General features: G+C 48.4%; 1 protein-coding gene across 1 annotated transcript; it reads right to left on the bottom strand.

Annotated features, from left to right (window-relative positions):
- Positions 1-7,848: 7,848 nt before the first annotated feature.
- Positions 7,849-23,493, bottom strand: LOC119448804 (putative gamma-glutamylcyclotransferase CG2811). Its single transcript, XM_037712019.2, has 4 exons — positions 23,268-23,493; positions 22,023-22,277; positions 17,362-17,670; positions 7,849-7,968 (listed from the first exon to the last, which is right to left on the bottom strand). Exons 2-4 carry the CDS (start codon positions 22,233-22,235, stop codon positions 7,849-7,851), a joined length of 642 nt encoding a protein of 213 aa, XP_037567947.1. The 5' UTR covers positions 22,236-22,277; positions 23,268-23,493.
- Between the last annotated feature and the right edge of the window lie 129 nt (positions 23,494-23,622).

Below are 23,622 nucleotides of genomic sequence, written 5' to 3'. Positions count from 1 at the left end.
ACAAATAAAGCGTTGTATATAGGCTGTATCTAGCGTTGCGCGGCTGGTACAAGGGTAAACGTTTTAAATTTGTACTTTGACATATCAATCTATCTATCTATCTATCTTCTCTCTATATATCTATCTATCTTATCTATCTAGCTATTCTATCTATCATCTAATCTATCTATCTGTCATCTATAAATTCGATATATTATCTATCCATCATATATCGATTCTAGCGCCTACGACTTGTGCTCTCATGCCGTGTCGTTAACTTGGTGGTACCAAAATTGGCATAATATGAGAATGAGTATTGTCACCCAGCTAGTACAACTAGAATGGTTGACCTACAGATAGGCAAAAAACACGTCAGCCTTTAATAATGGCTGGACCTCGGAGAGCGCGCGCGCAACCACGAACTTCGTCGTTCTCGCCTCAAGGGGCCAGTGTCACACGCGCCAACTTATTTCGCGTCATTGCTCCCCTCTCTAAAGCGACCGACCCGGTCGCTTCAAGGGCATGGGGCGCGCAATATGGGCAAAGGTGCCAACATGAAAAAAAAAAAGAGACATACAGGAATGTACACAATGCTGAAGCGGTTTGTGAGAGTTGCTTATCCCTCGCGTGCGTAGTACGGCTTCATCCGTACTACGTGGACGACTTCAGCACGGGGACGGCGTCGGTTCGAACTAGGGTCAGAGCTTTGAGGCACCACCTCATAGTTCACATCACTGAGCCGGCGTACGACTTCGTAGGGGCCGAAATAGCGGCGCAACAATTTCTCCGAGAGCCCACGGTGTCGGATAGGTGTCCACACCCACACGCGGTCGCCTGGTGAGTACTGGACGTTCCGTCGGGTCCGGTTGTAACGGCAGGCGTCGGTATTCTGCTGGGTGCGGATGCGATTCCGAGCAAGCTGGCGAGCTTCCTCTGCTTTTTCGACGAACTCTTCAGTGGTGTCATTCCTTGTGGTTCCGTGGTCTACCGGGAGCATGGCGTCTAAGGGGGTTGTAACTCGACGTCCGTAAACGAGCTCGAATGGTGTAAACTCGGTGGTCTCTTGCACAGCGGTATTATAAGCAAACGTCACGTATGGTAAAATTTCATCCCATGTCTTGTGTTCCACATCAACGTACATGGATAGCATGTCGGCCAATGTTCTGTTCAGGCGCTCTGTTAAGCCGTTAGTCTGGGGATGATAGGCTGTGGTCCTTCGGTGGTCAGTATGCGTCAGCGTGACGACTTGTTGCAACAACTCCGCTGTAAACGCTGCACCGCGATCAGTAATGAGCACAGCGGGTGCACCGTGACGAAGCACGATGTTGTGGACGAAGAAGCTGGCGACTTCAGCAGCAGTTCCCCGCGGCACAGCTTTTGTCTCCGCATAGCGAGTTAAATAATCGGTTGCCACGATTATCCACTTGTTTTGCAAGGAAGACGTGGGGAACGGACCAAGAAGGTCCATTCCCACTTGTTGGAACGGCGCCGGAGGCGGATCCAAAGGCTGAAGGAGGCCGGCTGGCTTGACGGGTGGCACTTTACGCCTCTGACAGTCACGGCACGTTCGCACATAGCGCTGAACCGACGAAAATAGGTGTGGCCAATAGTATTTCTGCCGTATGCGCGCTAATGTCCTCGCGAAGCCTAAGTGGCCGGCACAGGGATCGTCATGACACGCCTGTAAAACTTCCTCGCGCAGCGCCGTCGGAACGACGAGAAGAAACGTTTCTTGGCTGTTCTCGAAATTTTTCTTGTACAGGACATTGTTCCGCAGGCAGTACGATGTCAATCCTCGTGAAAGTGGGCGTGGGACAACAACGTCGGCTCCCTCGAGATGTCGGATGACTGGAAGCAGTTCAGAGTCTGCACGTTGGTAGTCAGCCATGCGCACCACGTCGACGACACCAAGAAACGGCATATCTAGCTCCAAGTCGGAGGGTGTCAAGGGAATAGGAGAACGTGACAAGCAGTCAGCGTCGCTATGCTTACGGCCCGATCTGTAGACAACAGTCATGTCGTATTCCTGGAGGCGGAGGCTCCAACGAGCGAGGCGACCAGACGGGTCTCGTAGATTGGCAAGCCAGCAGAGCGAATGGTGGTCACTGATCGCTCGAAATGGCCGGCCGTATAAGTAAGGTCGGAACTTGCTGATGGCCCACACGACTGCTAAACATTCTTTTTCGGTGGTTGAATAATTAGCTTCTGCTCTTGTGAGACTACGGCTCGCGTACGCAATTACACGTTCTGCTCCGTCTTGCCATTGAACCAGAGTAGCCCCGAGTCCTACGTTGCTTGCGTCTGTGTGAATTTCAGTTGCCGCGGTGTCATCAAAATGCGCCAGCACTGGAGCGGATTGAAGGCGATTGCGCAATTCGGTGAAGGCCGGCTCTTGGGCTTCCGTCCAGGCAAAGGGCACATCTTGTCGCGTCAGTCTCGTGAGAGGTTCAGCAATCCTCGAGAAGCCTTCAACGAAACGGCGGTAGTAAGCGCAGAGGCCCAGGAACCGCTGAACAGCCTTCTTGTCTTTAGGGTGAGGAAACTCGGCAACGGCAGCTAGCTTTTCTGGGTCTGGTCGTACTCCTTGGGAGCTGACCACGTGGCCTAAAAACTTGAGTTCCCGGAAGCCAAAGTAACATTTTTCAGGCTTGATGGTGAGGTTTGCCTTGCGTATTGCGGTAAGGACACTTCGTAGTCGGGTGAGATGTTCATCGAACGTGCTGGAAAACACAACAACATCGTCTAGGTACACTAGACACGTCTGCCACTTTAGTCCGACGAGTACAGTGTCCATCATTCGTTGAAACGTAGCAGGAGCGGAACAGAGACCGAAAGGCAGGACTTTAAATTCGTATAGCCCGTCGGGAGTCACGAAGGCGGTTTTTTCACGGTCACGCTCGTCCACTTCGATTTGCCAGTACCCTGACTTTAGGTCTAACGAAGTAAAGAACTCAGCATGACGCAGACGGTCCAAAGCGTCATCGATCCGTGGCAGGGGGTAAACGTCGCGTTTGGTGACTCGGTTAAGCCGTCTGTAGTCAACGCAGAAGCGGAGCGTGTTGTCTTTCTTTTTTACGAGTACGACAGGCGACGCCCACGGACTTGTCGACGGCTGGATGACGTCATCATTGAGCATTTTTTCAACTTGACGCTTAATCGCCTCCCGCTCCATAGGTGACACGCGGTACGGGTGCTGACGAACAGGCCGCGCCGACTCCTCTGTAACTATCCGGTGTTGCGTAATGGAGGTGCGCTGGACTTTAGATTGTGTGGAAAAACAGCCAGAGAATTCTGTCACTAGGTCCAGTAGCTGATCCTTCTGTGCATCTGCTAAGTCAGCATTGATGTGGACGCGGGTACTCAGGCTGGCGTGAGTTGTTGCATCCGGTGAAGTCACCTGTAACGTGCCCACATCGGAGAAGTCAGCAATGTCGTTCAGAAAGGCCACAGCTGTACCTTGAGGGACGTGCTGATACTCATGGCTGAAGTTTGTCAACAAAACTTGCGAGCACTTATTCTGTATTCGAACAAGGCCCCGGGCGATGCAGATGTGTCTTTCGAGCAACAGCGGGATATTTGCCTCGGCAATACCCTCATAGTCGTCGAATGCGTCGCAGGTTACGAGGGTCAATACGCTGCTCCTTGGCGGCACCGTGATGTTCTCGTCGACAATCCTCAAGGCGTTGACATACGTGTCGTCAGTGCTGCTCCCTGCTAAGGCCTGCGCCGTTGAAAACGTTACCAGCGACTTTTGTAAGTTTATGACGGCTCCATTAGCCTGCAGAAAGTCCATTCCCAGAATTAGGTCCCTCGAACAGCTTGGGAGGATAACGAAATCTCCGAGGTACATAAATCCACGAATGCTGACTCGCGCTGTGCATCTTCCTACCGGGGTTAGCAGATGGCCTCCTGCAGTGCGAATCTGCGACCCAGTCCACTCGGTAGAAACTTTCTTCAGCTTGCAGGCAAGGTCCATGCTCATAACTGAGGTGTCCGCTCCAGTGTCGATTAACGCTGTTATTTCTTCGTCGTCTACGGTGACGGGAATGTTCGACGTTATTACCTCTCGTACGGTGTTTGACTGCGTCTGTACGTCTGCGTCGTTCTGTTTTCGTCGTTGTGGTCGTAGTGGAGGATCTTGCGCACAGTCGTCGTCAGCGGCCTCACCTCCGGAGGTCGCTGAACTCAGTTTTCCCGAGCCGCCGGGCTAGGCGAGCGGCGTCTGAGAGCGCCGCGAGAGAAGGCTTGGCTTGGTGATGGTGACCTGTAACGAGCAGGAGACGACGAACGGGGCTCGTGCCATCGTTGATCACCATTGCGACGATTCGCGACGAAACTCTCTATTTCCGGCGGCCGCTCACCAGGTCGTGGACGAGGTGCATTTGGGGCGAACCCTCGGAGCCCCACATGACGATACGGACACATTCTGTAGATGTGCCCGGCTTCGCCACAATGGTAACAAAGGGGCTTGTAGTCAGCGGTGCGCCAGACGTCGCTCTTCCTAGTTCTTGCTTCGGCCATGTGCGGTGTGCTGCGAGGCCTGAAGCTAACGTCCAATTGCTGAGCGGGGTGCACCATGCTATACGCACTTGAGGGTGGTGGACGGCGTACTGCTTCGGCGTACTCAGTTCAGGGCGCGTTCTCTGCTGTGGTGCCTCGTACTGTTCAGGCACATGGACGGCCTGTCGGACCTCGGCGCGCACCATTTCCGCAATGGAAAGTTGTCCCACAGAGGCAGCGGTCGTCTGCATCTTCTGCAGTTCCTCCTTGATGACAGCCCTGATGAGTTCTCGCAAGGCGCCGACGTCGTTGCCTAGGGTAACGGCCGAGAGCTCCCTTGAAATCACGGCGTCGCGGTTGTATTGCCTGGCCCGCTGTTGAAGGGCCTTTTCCATGGTGGTGGCTTCGTCGTGGAACTCTGCCACTGTCGTCGGCGGATTTCGAATGAGGCCAGCAAAGATGTCCTCTTTCACGCCGCGCATTAGGTGGCGCACCTTCTTTGCTTCAGTCATAGAGGGGTCCGCACGTCTGAAGAGGCGATTCATGTCTTCTACGTACGCCGTCACTCGCTCATTCGGGCCTTGAATTCTCGACTCCATTGCTAACTCCGCCCTCTCCTTCCTGTCCGCCCTGGCGAAGGCATTGAGGAACTGCCGACGAAATTCTTCCCATGACGTCAGTGTCGCCTCGTGGTTCTCAAACCATATTTTAGCGGAATCTTCAAGAGCGAAGTACACGTAGCGAAGCTTACGCTCGTGTGTCCAGTCGTTGACGTTGGCGACCCGGTCAAAATGGTCAAGCCAGTCGTCGGCGTCCTCTGAAGCACTCCCGTGGAAATGATTCGGCACCCGGATCTGATTGACGACCACGTGCGATGCTGCAGTAGCGGCAGGAGGTGGTTGGTTCGTCATTCTACTCCGTTCGGGTAGCAAACCGTGCTGTGGCTGGAGTCCTTGGAGACGTCGGCTGGTACGTACGTGCACAGGGGTAAGCTCGGCCGAACTACTCGCCGGGCTTAGGTCTGGGGTGCGCTCCGGAGATCTTAACATCGACCGTACCCAGCACTTCCACCAGAAATGTCACCCAGCTAGTACAACTAGAATGGTTGACCAGTAACAGATAGGCAAAAAACACGTCAGCCTTTAATAATGGCTGGACCTCGGAGAGCGCGCGCGCAACCACGAACTTCGTCGTTCTCGCCTCAAGGGGCCAGTGTCACCACGCGCCAACTTATTTCGCGTCAATATGAGTACTACAACTAAGATGTAACACGCGCAATCATCTGCACACTCGCAAAAAGCGCATTTTTTGACAATATCCCGTGAAGAAATCGAAATTAGTGCTGTTTAGATGGTATTGGCAAATTTTCATCCCCCCCCCCCCGGCAGAGATCCTGGGTGCGCTACTGCGTCAGCGGTTGAGTCCTGCCTGGGAACGCCGTCCACGCTTCCCTGCAGCCGGCGTTTGTGGAAATACCGACGTTTTGTAGCTTCCAAGACAACGTCATCCTTTGGCTTCGCAACATCAATGCCTTGTGTGATCGTCATGCCTGGCCCGCCCACACCAGATGGCCGGTTGCAGCGAAACGACTCTGCGGTACCGCCAAGGCATGGGAAAACTACGAAGGCATCAAGCAGTGGTCCTGGCACGAGTGGAGTACAGGTCTCATCGCTGCTTTCGGTCCGCTCACGTATGCCTGCGACGAGCCCGGCCAGCACTGCTCTGCAGTCGGAGCTCCTCAGGATCACCACTTGACGCACCAGTCGTGCCCAGTAACCACGGTGCTCCTGAGAGATACAGCCTCGATGCTGCGGCAGGTGTGCCCTGCGTCCCTCCGGAAGAAATGTCCGCAGGCTGCCCCGACACAGCAGACGGCTCACCGGGTGTCGCCGTCGGCTTCAACCCAGACGGTGGGAAGCGCGTGGCGACCGCCAGTCCTGCATGCGTCGACCCACCACCGGGCGGCGCATCACCAACCGACACCACCGGCTCCACCACAAGCTCTGGCCACGCAGCAAGCCGCCACTGCGGCTTTAACTTGGCAGTCTACGCCAGCGGAGGTGCTGCGGGAGTTGAAGCTCGGGAGTTGAAGCTGCGGGAGTGAAGCTCGGGAGTTGCACCATCTCGGCGCTCCAGCTGCACCCGGCAAGGTCTGCTACGTGGTAGACCGTGGATGCAAGCCATTGTTTCCACCGCGGGTCTCCGACACTACACCATCACTGGTAGAAACCGTGACCACACTCCGTCTACAGCAGTCTGTGCTGCTGCTCCACAATTCATCAATGCCGGAACACATGGAGGCACCGACTCCTTTAGTACTTGAGCAGCTAGCATTCCAGAAACCCGATATGTCCTCGGATCTTAGCATGCCGAACCGTCCGGACATGTCAGATGCTAGAATTTTAACGCAGTCATTGGCCGAATGCGTGGCTGTTCGCTCCGCGCTGAGTGAGACCTCGCTGATAGAAACGAAGGCGAGTAACACGCCTGAGGCTATCACTATCGAAGACCGGCCCGTACACAAAAAACGCGCGAGTCATGCTCAGGGATGCCTTGACAGAGAGACACTCAAGGCGCTCAAGAGACCATCGAAAGTGACGATCACAAGAGACCGCAAGCGATATGCAAAAAAAAAAAAAATATGCGCAAGCAACCATCGGTTTCAAAGTGGAAGACCCTTTTTCCACATTCGGGTAAGGAGGAATCAGTAGCAGGAGCAAGTATTTCAACCAGCTCAGAGTATTCTATAGCACATCGGCGAAACTTGATCAGTCAGCGGCAGCATGGAAAAGACGCACGCGACAGCTGAACAGAGCAGCCGTTCATTCTCCAGATTCTTCTGCCGTACGTGCAAATCTACAACGGGATAATCGTCGGCTCGACATGCGACCAGCGCGCTGCAGTCAGTGCCTCCCGCCAGAGACGCTGGTTGCGCGCTGGACAGCGCACCAACGCCGACCTGACTGCCTGGGCAAGTTGCTTGGTTGGAAGCGTGCCGGAAACTTGCAGCGTGGCGGACTGTAAAGACGAAGTGAACTAAGGCTCGCGCGCTCGGAAAGCTCCCGGGGAGCTAGGGGAGAAGAGAAGGACGAAGGAGAACTTTTAAAGGCAAGCAAGCAAGCAAGCATATAGAACAGCCCGCCCAGGAACGGGTGCTGGCTCTCTCTGCTTCTCCTCATGACAATATATATATATATATATATATATATATATATATATATATATATATAAAGTTTGACCCGTGCTGTGCACTTATTCTTTCCCGACACATACTCGACACCCAAGTGTCGCTTCTGCCCTGTCCAGACAGCAGATATCTCCCATATCATGTGGAAATGCCCCATCAAATATCCCCCCCCCCCCGCAACTTCAAACCATTAAGTAGTAGCGAGGATCTGTGGGATCTGCTCCGATCCCACCCTGCAGGACCGAGTCCTGAGGTGGGCTGAGCAGGTAGCGGAGGCTATACCACGACTGGTAGGCGGACATCTGGCAGCAGAAGGTGCTGAGACTGGAGCACACAGGCTTCCCTCTCCCCCCCCCCCACCCCGGCCCCTTCCCTTTCTTAAATAGGGAAATAAAAGTTCATTCATTCATTGACCAGTGCTTGGACGGCGTGTGCCAATGTTGAGAAGAAGTAACTGACGCTATTAAATCATGGACCACGGTTTCGTTGTTCAACATAGTGTTTTCTTAAAACGATGAAAACGCCTAGCACATATATCGTGACGGGATCCACGAACCAGTACACTGTAAGTAAGAAAAGTGCTTACCTGTCCAGTAACTTAATTACGTCACGAATAAAGCAGGAAATTACATTAGTAGGAATAAAGTAGGAGATGACAGGCAATGGGTTGTCAAACACCAAGTGAGCGACATTGAAAGTGAGAAATCTAACAGGCGGTTGGCGAAAAGACAATTTTTTATGTAAGTTCCATTCGTATCCCTATTTTATACTCGAAATGAAGCACGTACATTGAAACTGTATTTCTCTCCGGCAATCGGGTACTTGCTTAGTGTGTTTAATTAACATTCAAATTACAGTGTACGAAACAATTTATTACGACATTGTTCTGAAAATGGCTGGTGCGCTCTGCTTTGAAGTTTAATAAACGTGAATTGCTCTGTGTCATGTAGAATTGTAAAATGCAGGTCCAGGAACCCACGTCAGGGTTCCAGATGCATTGGTTCCAGCACATTTTTTATGTACAAATATGAAGAAGAAATGAGTAAAACATTCTAACTGCCAATATTACGTTACTGCATTACTTTTTGCGTATCATACTGCTGTGTATGCCTTATAAATTTCGCTCTATACGGCGGTTGCTCAAGGGCTACGTCGTTCTTCTGCTGAGCACACAAGGTCACGGGTTCGACACCGAACTGTGTCAGCCGCATTTTGACGACGGTGGACTGGGGACGCTCAAGTATCGTGCGTTGGGTCACGGTAAAGGGTCCCAAGTGGCCGACTACTGGAGCTTCCGATAGACCATTGCGTTGCCTTTCAGATAATGAACCGCACAACTCAACACACAAACACAAACTGTCTAGAGGTAATAGTAGTTAACAAGTCCCACTCCACGTGTTTACAGCGAGTCAAAGACCCTCGAGTATGTCAGATATTATTCGGCAAATAGTTGAAAGTGATGTCACAAGACTTATACATATCTACAAAAAGGGCAGGCGTTATACATATATCATCTTCATACTAGGCAATATCGCTGTGGACGTCACGCGTAGCGCTTTGAATTAGGACGCACATTGAAGGACGTACCTACAGGTTTAAGGTTTCTTAAACTGTGCGGAAAGTCGGCGCTGGAGGGCAGCAATCGCCGGCAATTTGCTTGCTTGCTTGCTTCCTATACCATGGCGCATAACCACCACGGGGGATTGGCCAAGAAGCCGGCGGTTAAACAGGTGGGGTGGAGGGAGAAAACTTTAGGGAAAAGGTATTGTGAGGGTACAGTTGAAATTATTCAATGAAACTAACTGATATTAGAGCCATATTTTATTTTATCGTATAGGGAATCGTGTGTTTTTTGGAAGGAGAGCAAGGTAGAAGGTAATAAATTTCAATCAGTTTAATTGGAATTTTTGAACTTAATAAATATTTATTCAGTAAATTAATGTAAATTGGAATTTTGTAAAATAATAAACAATATATTAGAAAGTTAACTAGTTATTCTCCTTGTGTCACCAAGGAACTCGCATACGGCCCTGCATAGATTCCTGTGGCTAAAACCCAGTGTACATGCCCCGAAGGAAAGAATGTTTTCAGTTTTTATAGCGATGCCTAATTTTCGGAACGAAATTTCAAAGTATTTGTTTCTCTCGATTGCGAATCGACAGCACTTTAATAAATGATGATCAATGGTTTCAGTTTCTTTGCAGAAATGACATAGAGGGGACATCGCCAGACCAGACCTGTGTAGATAAAAATTTAGGGGTGGAATACGGCATCGTAATTTTGTAATGGAGATTTCCAATTTACGTGTGGGATACCATTGATTACCTCAAGGGTAAAGCACATGCTTTAAGTCTGTGATTTGGAATGTCTGTATTGCAGGGTAATTTAAGAGACATAGTTTTCTAAACCTAGCCGCGGTGATATAAGCAGAAGTCGGCAGAGCATGCATGACTGCTCCATGTAGGGATGTACGTGCGAGTGCGTCAGCCATTTCATTTAAAAACAAGCCACGGTGACCTGGTACCCATATTAAGCGCGCCAGATGTAAGGTCGAATGGATTAATCTTTCTAGTTCATTCAAAGCTGTATTGTCTGAGGATGAGGTGAGTGCTGTGCAGACTGACAACGAATCGGTTAATATATAACAGCTGTCGAAGAATTTCTAGGAAGTTTACGAAGAGCTAATATAATTGCTAATAATTCTGCCCGAAATATAGGTGTAAAATCAGGCAGTCGCAATGAATAAGACCAGGATAGCGCCTCAGAAAAAATACCTACACCCGCTTTCTCGTCACACACTGATGCATCCGTCGCTATTATAGTATTGATTTTCATTTGTGCTAAATGATCTTGCAGTAATCCTCTTAGATATTTAGTTGGCAGAAGTTAAGCATTGGAAGGAAATATGTCATCAAATTCAATTTTAATAGCATTCACGGGTTTTTTTAGGGGAATGATCTCGCGTATCTGAACCTTTAATGGTTGTAGTTGAGTTTGCACAAAAAGAACCTGCCGATTGTATAGACGGGACCATGTTTCTTCAAAGAACGCAGATCTTTCCTTAATAAATACATGCTGCGATCATCTCAATAAAGATGCGTAGATGTTTAAGTATGTTTTTACTGCAAGGGTGAGGAATCTGCTAACGAGTGTGGGTAATCGGGCTTCTTGATATAACACATTATTAGCAACAAATTAGCAACAAAAACCCGGATGGCCTCTCGCTCTAGAAGAACGAGGGGGTTGATCTTGTATGCTGGATCACCATAGAATAAAACACACTCAAATTCCAATATGGGTCGAACATACATACAATAAATTATAGTGAGTCTGTGCGCCCAGAGCGGCAGTGACCGAGTTTTCGAATCATGCGAACAGCGCGCGCTGCCTTAGACGTAACATGTTCGATGTGGTTGCGCCAACTAAGCTTTTAAAGACGATAGTCTTTCTTGGGGAACTTAAACGCTGAGAATTTGGTCGGTCGGTCGGTCGGTCGGTCGGTCGGTCGGTCGGTCGGTCGGTCGGTCGGTCGGTCGGTCGGTCGGTCGGTCGGTCGGTCGGTCTGTCGGTCTGTCTGTCTGTCTGTCTGTCTGTCTGTCTGTCTGTCTGTCTGTCTGTCTGTCTGTCAACTGATTCAGCCACCCGGCCAAAGTTGGACCACTTGCTTACCGCCCACACTACTTAAACTGGTACGGCTGTTCATACTTGTGAACGTTATCGATCAAAAAGTAAATATTACGCATATCTGAGGCGCAACATCACTAGGTAAGTATTAGGAGGTGTGTTCCTTTAATAGAAAATACATAGATACGTAACTCTAAAGACCCTAGTTTCTTAAGCTGCGCTGAAAATGCCATGCTATGCGCGCCGACGAACGACGTCTGCCACGAAGGGAGGGAACCCTCTGCACAAGCTCGTGTTTCCGCGACTGCGCGCCGACGAGCGCCCTCTGCCATGGAGGAAGGACACCCTCTGCACAAGCTCATGTTTCCCGATGTATTGCCAGATGGCGTCTATGTCTCACGCAGCGCCTCCTCAATTTTATCAATGCCAGCCAGATGCGGCCGATTCCGCCTCCTCAATTTTATCAATGCCAGCCAGATGCGGCCGATTCAACATAAAGGAAGCGCTGTCTGAGGCAGGGCAAAACATAAATGGCCGCTTGATGAAATACAACCCACTCTACAAGACATGCCCAGACAACGCAGGGAAAAGACCGACGACCAAATTGCAGCAGAGAAGCGCCGGCGTGCCGACGCTCGTCGTCTCAAGCGTGCCCAGGAAACGTCCGAGCAACGAGCCGAGCGGCTAGCGCAAGATCGTGAGTCGAGGCGCACCCGGAGGGAACAGGACACAGACCAGGTGCGCGACGCGCGAATCGTCAGCAACCGAGAGGCTAAGCGAGCGTACCCGGCGGCAGAAGAGACGCCCGAAGCTCGTGCCGAACGGGTAATCAAGGGCCGCCAGGCACAACGGAAACGCCGGGAAACAGAAAATCCAGAAGATGGCGCCCAAAGGCGTGGAAAAGACCGTGAAGCCAAGCGAGCCCACCGTGAGACAAAGGAAACGCCAGAAGCGCATGCCGCGAGAACCACCAAAGACCGCGAGGCCAAAACCGCGAGAAAGTGTGGAAAGTGTGGCAAAGAAAGACCACGAGAAAGTGTGCCAGTGGTACCAGTGCCACTGTGGAACGTGATCGTGCCTCACACCCTGGCGTCACCGAAGACGGGAAGGCGTCTACTTCGGCGCACCAGTAGTACATGCGCACAGCCATTGACCCTTCCACGCAATAAAATACATTCATGTCTCACAAATAGTTCTTCTTTGCAAACTATCATGCTATACAGTATACCACACGCGACCGAAACATTGCTGACATATCGTGGAGGTACGAACACATGGCATGCCAGCAGTGATAATGCGGTAAAATGAAATCTGTTCAAACAAACCTCCATTGCATTTATCATGGCAGGACGGAAATGGTACGAGAACAGCATCACGGGTGGCCGCGGATCAGACCAGCACTCATGTAGTACGGCCGGCAGAAGATATCCTCTTTCGACGACATTTGCAGCGAAGCACGCAGATACGCGGCCATTTTTTTTCGTATATAACGCCTAGATACTTAATAAAGTCACGCTGAGGGATTATTTCTTGACGGTATTGGAGGGAGACACTAACCGGTAGATTTAAGGGAAATACAAACAAGCCACTCTTGCTAACATTTAATGTCATACGAATATCATCACGCCAATCTTCAACTATTGCTAAATATGATCGTAATATTCTTTGAGGAGAGTGAATGTCACTCGCTGACGCAAAGAATGCAACGTCATCTGCGTAAACATACACTTGTACATCATCACACAGTGGAATTGAGCTCATTAGAATGATAAACAAAATGGGAGAAAGAAAGGAACCCTGTGGAACTCCCCTGGACTGATTATATTTTGACGTCGAAACACCGCCTTGTGAGCAATAGAATTTTCTACATCTTAGGAATTCATAAATCCAATTTGTTATATATGGATAAAAATTCATGCTCTTTAGGATATTGAGGAGAATGATATGCTCTACACTGTCATATGCCTGAGGTATATCAAGAGCCGTTAGTGCTGCAAACTGTAGCCTGTGGCGAGCAAGATTAATATGACTCTGCAGGTCAATGTGCGCGAACCAAATCGAGCCCCGCGGTCTAAATCCGATCTGACCTGAGCTCAGTAATGTGTTAGTAGTTAAGAACCTCATTATACGGATGTATAACACTCTTTCTATTAGTTTCATTATGTTATATGTTAATGCAATGGGCCTTATGTTGTCCATATGTAATCCCGCTCCTTGTTTCTTAAGCAGGAGTAGAATCTTAGCAAGCCTCCAATCTGGAGGAATCCAACTGTTCTTTAGGAAGTAGTTGATGATATTAAGTAGGTCCTGTGGAAACACGTCAAATAATATTTTTAGCATGCTTATTGTTATGCCATCTGGACCTGGAGCTGAGGCAGGTAGCAGTCTTACAACGTGAAAAAGCTCTTCAATCGTCACATTGATAAAACTGTTCTCGGATGCAGTGTTGACAAAGTTCAATTGTAAGTGAGCTGTAAAACCGTTTTCTAATCCTCTGGCAATTTTTTCCGATGATTCTGATAATTCTTTGGCCGATAGGATTACTGAATCAATATTTACTGGCGTTGGTTTAGCCTTGCGAAAACGAAGAAACCTAAAAAGCGCTTTTTTGTTGCAACTCTTCGACAGAAAATTATATCGTTTTTAATCATAAATACCTTTTGCTAATTAAATTGTTCGCTTAAATATAGCTGCCCCATACGTATAGTTATTCCAATTTGTAGGGCATTGGTTAAGAAGAAGTTCCTTCCACGCAGCCTTTCGGTGTCTATAATCTCGTGCACAGTCAGGGTTCCCCTAGGGGCAGCCAGAACTACCTTTTGCTTTCGATATTGCAAACTCAGATTTCTTTAGAGTACCCTTCTAAACAGCGCAAAGGCACTTAGCTTTAGTATCTCTCTCCATACCTATCAAAGATGCTAACGTGGACTGTAACGTTTTCTTAAATTTTGAATAGTCCACAAATACATATACTTCATTACCTAAGAAATTAAGGGACAGACAGTATCCATCAGTATAGGACGGTGATCACTAGTTGTGGCGTCATCAACGACAGCCCAAGATGAGGATGATAAACTTGAGCTAGCAAATGATACGTCTAATACAGAGCACGACTGACACCAAACAAAAAGCTGCAACTTTAGTATTTAAGCAAGTAAAATTGTTCGAAGAAGCCCAATCCCATAAACGTTTCCAGGGTGCATCAGTGCGGAAGCCCCATGCCACATGACGTGAATTGGAATCACCCGTGAACAACGTGTTGTTTTTGAGGCCAAGGTGACCTCAAGTGTACGGACATCTTGTATCCCAGCAGGGAAGCAGGTATTAACTACAGATAGCGGTGCGCAGCCCGTATGTGTTATCTCTAATACTAGAATTTCGCATTCAGGAGACGTAGTCCGATGTGAAATTTTTGCTCCATGACAAATTTTAGATGAAATGAACGAAGCCAACCCTCCACCTCGGGAAGGCCTTTCCAATCGAAAGCAACGGTAGTTTCTTAAATGAAAATCTTGACCAGCTGTCAACCAAGTGTCTTGCAACAGTATAATATCGGGAGTATGTTGGGAAATTAGATATAATAAATAGTAGTAGCAGAAAGTATTGACCGGCAATTCCAGTGGAGTACCCTAAGGCACCCTATGTTGACGAAAGCTGAGCAGCAGCCACTGCTTGCTCCAAAATGCTCTCTTTCAGAAAGTATGTCCTGTTAAGGGAATTTTTGGCACACTTTTTTGTTTTTGAGTTAGTATGAGAATTAGGCCGTTTGTTATTAAGAGATCTGGCGCGTTTATGAGTCCGAGGGTCCATGTCTACATCATGATTGCCTAGCGACTCTGATTCCCAGTGAACTTCTTGATCAAATTGTTGTGAACTTGAAGCTCGCGCAAGATTTGTGCTCGCGGAGGGGAGCGATTTCGGCAATTGTGATTTAGGAGACTGAGAAAGAGTGGAGATCTGATTTTGGACACTACATTTTGTTATAACCTTATAACCTGAGATATCTCTGAGAATTGCGTAGACAGTACTTGCACCAATGAGTTTGTCAGATTTCCTATAAGCTTTTCTATTGCTTTTTCAACAGCTTTCTCTATTACGTTTGTGAACGTCTGGGAAAAAGATGGGTCCATACTGAGTGAGTGGCGGGCTGTAACTCCAGCATATCCCTGTGTTCTGCTCTGAATTTCAGCAAGAGCTTCACGACGTGAGCCACGTCTCCTTTCTATTATTTCAACCACTTGAAACTCCTTTGAGCTTGCGGGGCAGTTAGAATCGTCTGCGGCATGACTTCCATTGCACAAACAGCTTGATTCATCTTGCAGATCTGCAATTGTTGTCACCATGCTCATCCCCACATTTACGGCATAGAGTGGTTGATCAGCAACCGTTAGTGCTATGTCCGAAACGCCAACACTTGAGGCACTGTAGAGCTCGTGGAGCTAGGGGTTCAACCCTCTAAATCAATGGCCAGGCCTTAATCTCTGATGGGCGAGCTGTCCCTGCAAACGTTGCGATAACTGTTTCAGTAGGGACTTTCGTGTTGTCGACTACCCTTCTGCATCGGTAGACAGATACAACCCCTACCGGAGAAAAAATGTCTAAGATTTCGGCTGGACTTAGACTTAAATTACACCGCGGACTAGGCCTTTGCAGCAAGCTCAGTGAGGTGGGATGAAACAGCTCACCGGGTGCGAAGCGAAATTAGTGCATTTTAGCAGATCTTGCACACAAGCCTGGTCCGGCAACGAGCAGAGGATCCCCCCTCGTCCAAACTGTCGAACCTCTGTGATTTGCTGGAAGTGAGTGGAGACCACCCAAAGTTCTGTTTGAATGGCTTTCAGATTCTTCATACGGATCATCCCCCCATTCGTGGGTACCAAAGCCACAGGAACGTTGCTGGCCCCGCTTCGAAGAAACAGCTTCACCGGTATATCCTAAGGAGGAATGGAAGCAGACCAGAGGGAGGACCTCTTGCCTGGAGATGAGACAGACATCAACTCAAAATGAACCACGACTTTCATTTAAAAAAGTGAAATAAAAAAATAATGTAAGAGAATAACCGCCGGCTACTTGACAGCAAACCTGGAAGTAGACTGGGTCAGGGCTAGGTGATCTCGGGCAAGCATACTCTCGGGCAAGCGCGCTGCTGCTGCGTCGATACCTGCTCGATACCGGCGATTCAGCTTTAGTTTGGTTTGGTTTGGTTTGGTTTGGTGCCTATAGAAATAGCACAACCCACTACGGGGGATTGGCCATGAATCGGGCGGCAGTAGGAAGAAAAATGAAGGATACTTAAATGGGATTTTCTTACTTAAGAATGAGATAATGAATTCTAATCGTTAATATTAATTTTCATGCTATAGCATCTTAAAATTTGAAGCAAAAGTTTTTGTTGTCTTGTGAAAAAAATTAGCATGGCAGTCTCCTTGTTTCCATTACAAAATTAAATATGGCATCACATACGTTCCTATTACAGTGTCCTAGTGCCGACACCCCCAGAGATAGAATGATAGGTAGCGTAATGCGCAATCCAAGTTGGCGGAGGTCGTTTATTCTAGAAGTCGTTTTCTATGCATGGTGAACCTACGACACTCTATAAAGAAATGATCCATAGTTTCGGGTTCATTGCAAGAAAAGCATTGAGGGGAATTAAGGCGCCAAACCAGACCTATGGGAATGGAAATTAAGCCTTGGTATTCGGCAACGCATTGTAGTAAACGACACTTCAAATTTTCTTGTTGAACACCATCTGCTGTGCCGAGGAAACCTAAGGTGCTGAAAATCGGTGTTATTGAGTACACATGATTTGGCATGTTCTTCTTGGACAGAAATCTTTTTTAAATCTCGCAGAAGTGACGTATGCCGAAGGTCTTAGGAACCTCAGTACCGGGTTAAGAGATGCCGCTGCTAGTGTGTCTGCAGATTCGTTTAAAGTGAGCCCCACGTGCCCTGGCACCCATACCAGATGGACAAGGCTTGATCCGCCTGCAGCAAACATCTTCCTCCTACTCCTAAAAAAGGCGTTGGTATAGGTTTTCTCCAGAATGTTTAAAGCTATTGTGAGAGCTAACCTTAGTTGCCGTCCCCGTTTGTGACGATGTGTATGTGGCGTCTAGGAAGCGTCCTGTTTGCTCATTGTCGCCGATATAGTCTGGCCACTCGATTCCTGGTTTTCCGGTGTAGTTAACCACGTAAGGAAGCGACAGCAGTTCTCGCTCAAATTTGCGCACGAAGTAGATCCACGCTTTGAGCTCGCCGCCGGCCTGCGAAAGCAACCCGACGTCTTCCAGCGACCTAACGTAGATGTCGGGATGCGACTCGAGGCGGTCGAGGACGGCCAACATCCGGTCATCCACTTGGTACACCTCACCGCACACCTCCTGCACATATAATAGGATGGTGACAAAGCAGAACCGAATACAGGAAAACACGAGAACAGGGGTGCTGTGCAGGATGCGCCGAGTTTCTCGTTCGCACGAGTTTTACCCGAGTTTGCTCGATGACAGTCAGTGAACGTAGATAGCAAGGAACGTGCAATAACAGCAGGCAAAAAGAAATGTCAAAAAAAGAAACGCGCCAGTGCCGTGTATTGGTATCAACGTATTATCGCAATTTAGCAATACCGTCACCGACCCGCTGTCTATCTGCACACTTGCCGTCAGCCGTTGCCGCGCCTTTCTCGGGCGCGTCAAGGGCGTGCCTGCTCTTTCGAGCATTATCTTTCTATCCTCCGTCGAATGCGAACAGGGCACATGCGGTGCATTCTTGCAACTACACTTTCCCTCAATCGAATACGTTGAAATACAACAGCAAAAAAAAACGAACATTTTATTTCCTAAAGTATCGGTTTTTCGTTTTGAATACTATAAATTTGTGATGACAAACGGACATCGAGTGGATTATTAAATTTTGCACTTTTTTTTTTGCCGCGAGTGGCGACAGTGAGGTGAAAGCTTACAAGCGGATACATTCTAGAGGGTCGCACGCACGAGGGAGTTCATACGATGAGCAGTCACCAGGGGCGCTGCAGTGCTATTCTCGATAAAGTCGATGCGATAATGACGCATAAAGGCAGTCATGAGAATGATCTGTTCATTCCCTGTCTATATGTTAGGGGAATGGCAACGCCGTGCTGCGGGATGGCTGTTCACCGCAGGTGCTTTCACTGAGGCGGCTATTCAGGCCGCCACTTTACCAACTGAAACGACACTCTAGCCATAGAGACGAGAGCAACGGCTGTCACTGCAAAATTGCTGTGTGGTATTCTAGGGTCCGTAGTGACGCAGCACAGCGAAAATGCACCAGTTTATCTGCGTGTGTGAAGGCTCCGCGATGCATTGCGAAGAAGATCGTGCTGTCCAGCGACACAATTCATCGCTTGTCACCGCTTGCCCAGTGAAGGTGCCTCCGTGCGCATGTACTACGCAGAATTTGAGTGTGTTGTTCTTTCCAATGTGCTTGCTGATAGCCTCTGCTGCTGAGCTAACAGCGATCGCAGATGGATATCGTAACGACAGCGCAGCAATCGCATTTTGTCGGGTGAGGTCTCTTGTGTGCATGCAGTTAGGAAATTAGACTTCGAATGCAGGAAGGTGTTGCAATTGTTTAGTGTGCCGTGCTTGTGTTGAAGAAATGCCATCACACTGCGTGTGTTTTCGCTGACCGCTGACCATGTTTGCGACACTGCATCATTGATAGAGCAGCCATCTCAAATGACAGCTGCGATACGTTCTCGTTGGAAAACATTACGCACTGCTCAGGATCGTCGTCCACCACGGCGCATCGACGCCTTGCAAGTAGCTATAGTGACGTGCCGATAATTATTTGCTGTGCGCTACGTCGCCGCAATGCAGGCAATGAACCGTGTTGTGGGGCCATCACAGCCCAAGAAGATATATGCATGAGCCAGCGAAAGTGGACGCTTTTTTTTTTTGTATATAGTGGTGCTGACTACATCACCGATGACAGTGCGTTGTGCGTGTTTTATTTCGCCGGTCAATATTGTTAATGCCTCTCAGTTCCGTACCACGTCGCTGTTGCCGAAAAATAAGTTGAGCGTGGCCCAACCGTGGTGGCCGCGCGCAACAGTTACAAGCCTCGCACGGGGCATGACCTATGGTTTTGATTGAGATGCGAACTCGTGCCAAACTCGTACATCGTGAAACCCCCCTCGAAATGAACTCGTGAACATGGCGGCGGCAGCAGCAGCCTGTGTCATTGCATTCAGCGGCAGTAGGCGTCAATGTGACCATCTGGGCCCGTTCACCTACATGACCGACGTAGAGTTGCAGCGTCATTTTTGCCTTTCGGAAATGTCAGTGCGCTGGCTGTGTGACGAGTTAGGCGAGGGCCTCGAGGGGTCTGCGAAGACTGCGTGGCGGGCAAATTATGCTTTCCATGCACAGAATGGTGTGACAAGGCTGCGGAGGAGAAGTTCGTGCTATCGCTTCGGCTCTCTCCTGTTTCAAGCGCTGCTCGTCCACCGCGCCCCAGCCCTAGGCCAGGTCCGGCGTCGTCATCGGAGTACTGGGGCACCTGCGAGCACCTGGGGTTCAACCCAGACCAACCAACCTGCGCCGGCGAAGTGGTCACATTATCTTGGAAGACTCAGAATGGGCGCCGGGCTGCCTTCCGGTGCAATCGGTGTCGAAATAAGGTTTCGCAGTTACGCGGTAATGCTGCACTACACGGGCAGAGAGGCGAACGAAGTTACTTCACCAACACGGACCGCCTTGGCCGTCCGAGCGACCACCTCTCCAGCGAAGTTACGCTAAATAACTTTCTAATTATCAACAATAGGCGTCTATAGCAAATTAGTACTTTGGGGCCCGTCCTCAACACTACCTAGCCCAACGATCAAATTTTGAATAGCGGAGTTTATGTGGGAGCTAAGCGAACAATTAGTTCCCCTTGGCAGGCTGCTTGAAACTGAAACTGGCCGCAAAAAGAGCGTCTGTGTCGTCGATGTCGCCGCCCCTCAGCCTTTCGTCAACGTCGCCGCTGGTCCGGCCCAACGAGCAGCTTGCGTTATCTCCTTGCTGTTTGCGGCGTTGGCCTAACGCTTCAATGCCGGCTGGCCGCAAAATTTACTTCGTCATTCCGTCGGGCGCCACGGTGCGCTGTAGCGCGAACCCCGCTCCTTGGGCTTTTAGATACTACAGGCACGGCGTCATATCAGTCTGTAGCGTGGACGGCAAACGCCGCAGATAGCAAGGAGATAACGCAAGCTGCTTGTGGGCCGGACCAGCGGTGACGTCGGAGACGTGACGAAAGGCAGGGAGGCGGCGACATCGATGACAACGACGCTCTTTTTGCGGCCAGTTTCGGTTTCAAGGAGCCTGCCATGGGGAACTAATTGGTCGCTTAGCTCTCACATGATCTACGCTATTGAAAATTTGATCGTTGGGATAGGTAGTGTCGAGGACGAGCCCCAAAGTACTCAGTTGCTGTCGCCACTCATTGTTGATAATTAGAAAGTTAATTTGCGTAACTTTGCTAATTACGCACCTAAGTGCGAAAATTACTGTGTATCTAAGGCCGCCAATCGGTGCACTCGAATGGTAAAGATAACGTGAACAAGATATATATTGTTCTAATCTTAAAAAATTTGGTGCAGCTAAAAAAACCCCATATGTATATATATATATATATATATATATATATATATATATATGTATGTGTGTGTGTGTGTGTGTGTGTGTGTGTGTGTGTGTGTTTGTGCGTGTGAACGACCGCAAATGAAACCATGGGGCCCGGTTTTCATTAGTCAGAACATAAGAAGTCAACAAACAACGACACGAAGGTAATTGTGGAATTGTGTTTTGGCTTCTTATGTTGTGACCACATGTATATATAGTCACTTAGCAGTTTACGCTGAACCTGGTGAAATCCGTATGAACGAAATGCTCACACGTTTCACACCAACAAAAATACTATTATTTTACTGACGTTTCGGCCAGTGGTGCGGCCTTCAACGGAGTGATATACAGGGTGTTTCAGCGAACACTTTCAAAATTTATTTAAGGTTGCCTGTGGCAGATAGCCCAATTCTAGTTAATCAGCTGGTCTACTCGAAGCGGCGGACATTACTTGTGCAAAAAAATTGAAATGCATAATCGAGTATAATAAAAATTCAGTAATTAGGTTTTTAACTAATTACCTGATGGCCCATATTGTAATCTACAAATTGCAGCGGTGGAGTTCGCAAGGCGGATCCACTTGGAACGAATTCCCGGTATGACACCGCTTTCGAGATAATAATTCCCGAACTTTGCAAAGAAATGCATTGGCGTTCCAGTTAGTTTCTTAACAAAAAGTCGGTTTATGCATTGAAGCACAAAATTAAATGAACGCCAATGCATTTCTCCGCAAAGAGCGGGAATTAATATCCCGGAACTGGTGTCATCCCGAGAATTCGTTCCAAATGAATCCGTCTTGCGAACTCCAGGGCTACAATTTGTAGATTACAATATGGGCCATCAGGAAATTAGTTAAAACCTAATTAGTGAATTTTTATTAATTAGTCGATTATGCATTTCAATTTTTTGCGCAAGTAATGTCCGCCGCTTCGAGTAGACCGGCTCATTAACTAGAATTGGGCTATCTGCCACAGGTAAACTTTAATAATTTTTTAAAGGCGTTCGCTGAAACACCCTGTATATATATATATATATATATATATATATATATATATATATATATATATATGCAATAGGTTTTTGTAAGCACTTACGTGGCCCACACCATCGCAAGGCAGCAGACAAGGTAGCTCAAACGAGGATACGAGAACTAGCGGCCATTTCTTGAGCGTCCTCGCCTGGCCAACTAGCGTAGAGCGACCGTTGTTGGTGTCACACAAGATGTTGTGGTTCACCTCGCCACTCTTCAGAGTTCCATAGACAAACAGATAGTGCCGCATCTCTGACGCCACTCCGGCAGCTTCCATGTTGACGCACGACCTTTCTTTGGTTTCACTTGTCTGTGGAGCCTGTACCATATAAGCCATTGACGCTTGGGGCATATATTGAGACGGATATGAATGAAGCCGGATGCAAATGAAGCGAATAAATGGGCCAAGCGAAATGAAAATATCAGTTTAAAAAAAAAACACAAGCTGTGCTCTTCACGACGGCTAAGACGCCTACAGTGGCTGTCAAATACTTTACGCTAATGGTTTTTGCGGAATGCGTGAAATCATTGGTCTGCATAGTCAGTCATGTTCCAAACTCTCGATAACCTGGGCTCAAAAGGAAGTTTCACTGCTTACGGTTATTTGTTTAATGAGTAAGTGTGAATATTATAGTGCCACGGAGACAAGGACAGTGAGGGATAAAAAAGAAAAGGCAGGGATGTTAAGCAGTAAAGTTTCCGGTTCGCTACCCTTCGCTGGGGAAAGACAAAGGGAATTAGAATTGAAGGAGAGAGAGAGAGACGTGCAGGGACAGCACTACGGAATCAAAGGCACTCGCTCAAGCTAGACGTTTCTCAGAGACTAAAAGGTTAAGGATGAGGAAATAAGAAGGAGCATGTGGCCCGCTCTGTTCCATCCCAGTTTCTTTCTTGAGCTTTTGTTTTCTGGTCGCACCAATATGCACCTCTTAGACATAAACCAACTCGCGCAGCAACATATTATAGTGTTTATGGACGCTGCTGCTACGAAAAAGATATTCAGTGCTAATTACAGAACCAGGCAAGGTATATATGACTAACCCATCACTTCTCCGCTATTCTTCCCTTTAAGAACAGTTGTTCCTTCGACTGTCTCTTTATGTCATATTGCAAGGATTCGGGTATTTCAATATCGGCAATGAGAGAAGGTGATTGGATTATTCAGCGGACTCCTCATAAACGTAAATTTGTCATTTAGGGAATGTGTGACCAATTGTTGCTCCACATTATATAGCACTGAAAAATTATTTTAAAAATTTCTAGCAGATACAGAAAGTAAAAAAAAGAAGATTGGCAAAAAGAAACTCACAAGGAAGGCAAATTTCACAGTGTGAAAATTTTCAGAATGACGTTTTCTACTCGCCCAAGTGACGATGAAAGCGCCGCAATGGCTCTGCACTGGTATTTCACTTGGCTTAACTCCGACACGAGTTTTACTCCGGCTAAATAATAAATCGGTATGCCAAAACACAGAACCGGCTTGCAAATATTTCGCTCGGTTGAACGGACAGTTCCTGCTCTCGGCAAAGGTGCGCGGGACGAAATGAAACCCGAGCAACCACCTGTACATTCCGTCCGTTGTCACGTCAAAACCTAATCACTGACAACAGTGCGGTGATCTCAGCGGCAGAAAATGCAGCACAACTGCACGGCTTACGCACTAC

This window comes from Dermacentor silvarum, chromosome 4, assembly GCF_013339745.2.
Source record: "Dermacentor silvarum isolate Dsil-2018 chromosome 4, BIME_Dsil_1.4, whole genome shotgun sequence".
Lineage (NCBI taxonomy): Eukaryota > Metazoa > Arthropoda > Arachnida > Ixodida > Ixodidae > Dermacentor > Dermacentor silvarum.
This window is presented reverse-complemented; position numbering and strand designations above follow the sequence as displayed.

Bases quoted from the DNA above. Each gene is read 5' to 3' on its own strand.
- LOC119448804 (XM_037712019.2), bottom strand. From the start codon at position 22,235: ATGGAAGCTGCCGGAGTGGCGTCAGAGATGCGGCACTATCTGTTTGTC. The intron at 17,671-22,022 runs GTAAGTGCTTAC...TTATATGTGCAG, and splicing joins CTTGCGATGGTGTGGGCCAC to GAGGTGTGCGGTGAGGTGTA. The intron at 7,969-17,361 runs GTTAGCTCTCAC...TTCTGCTGCCAG, and splicing joins AAACGGGGACGGCAACTAAG to ATGTCCGCCTACCAGTCGTG.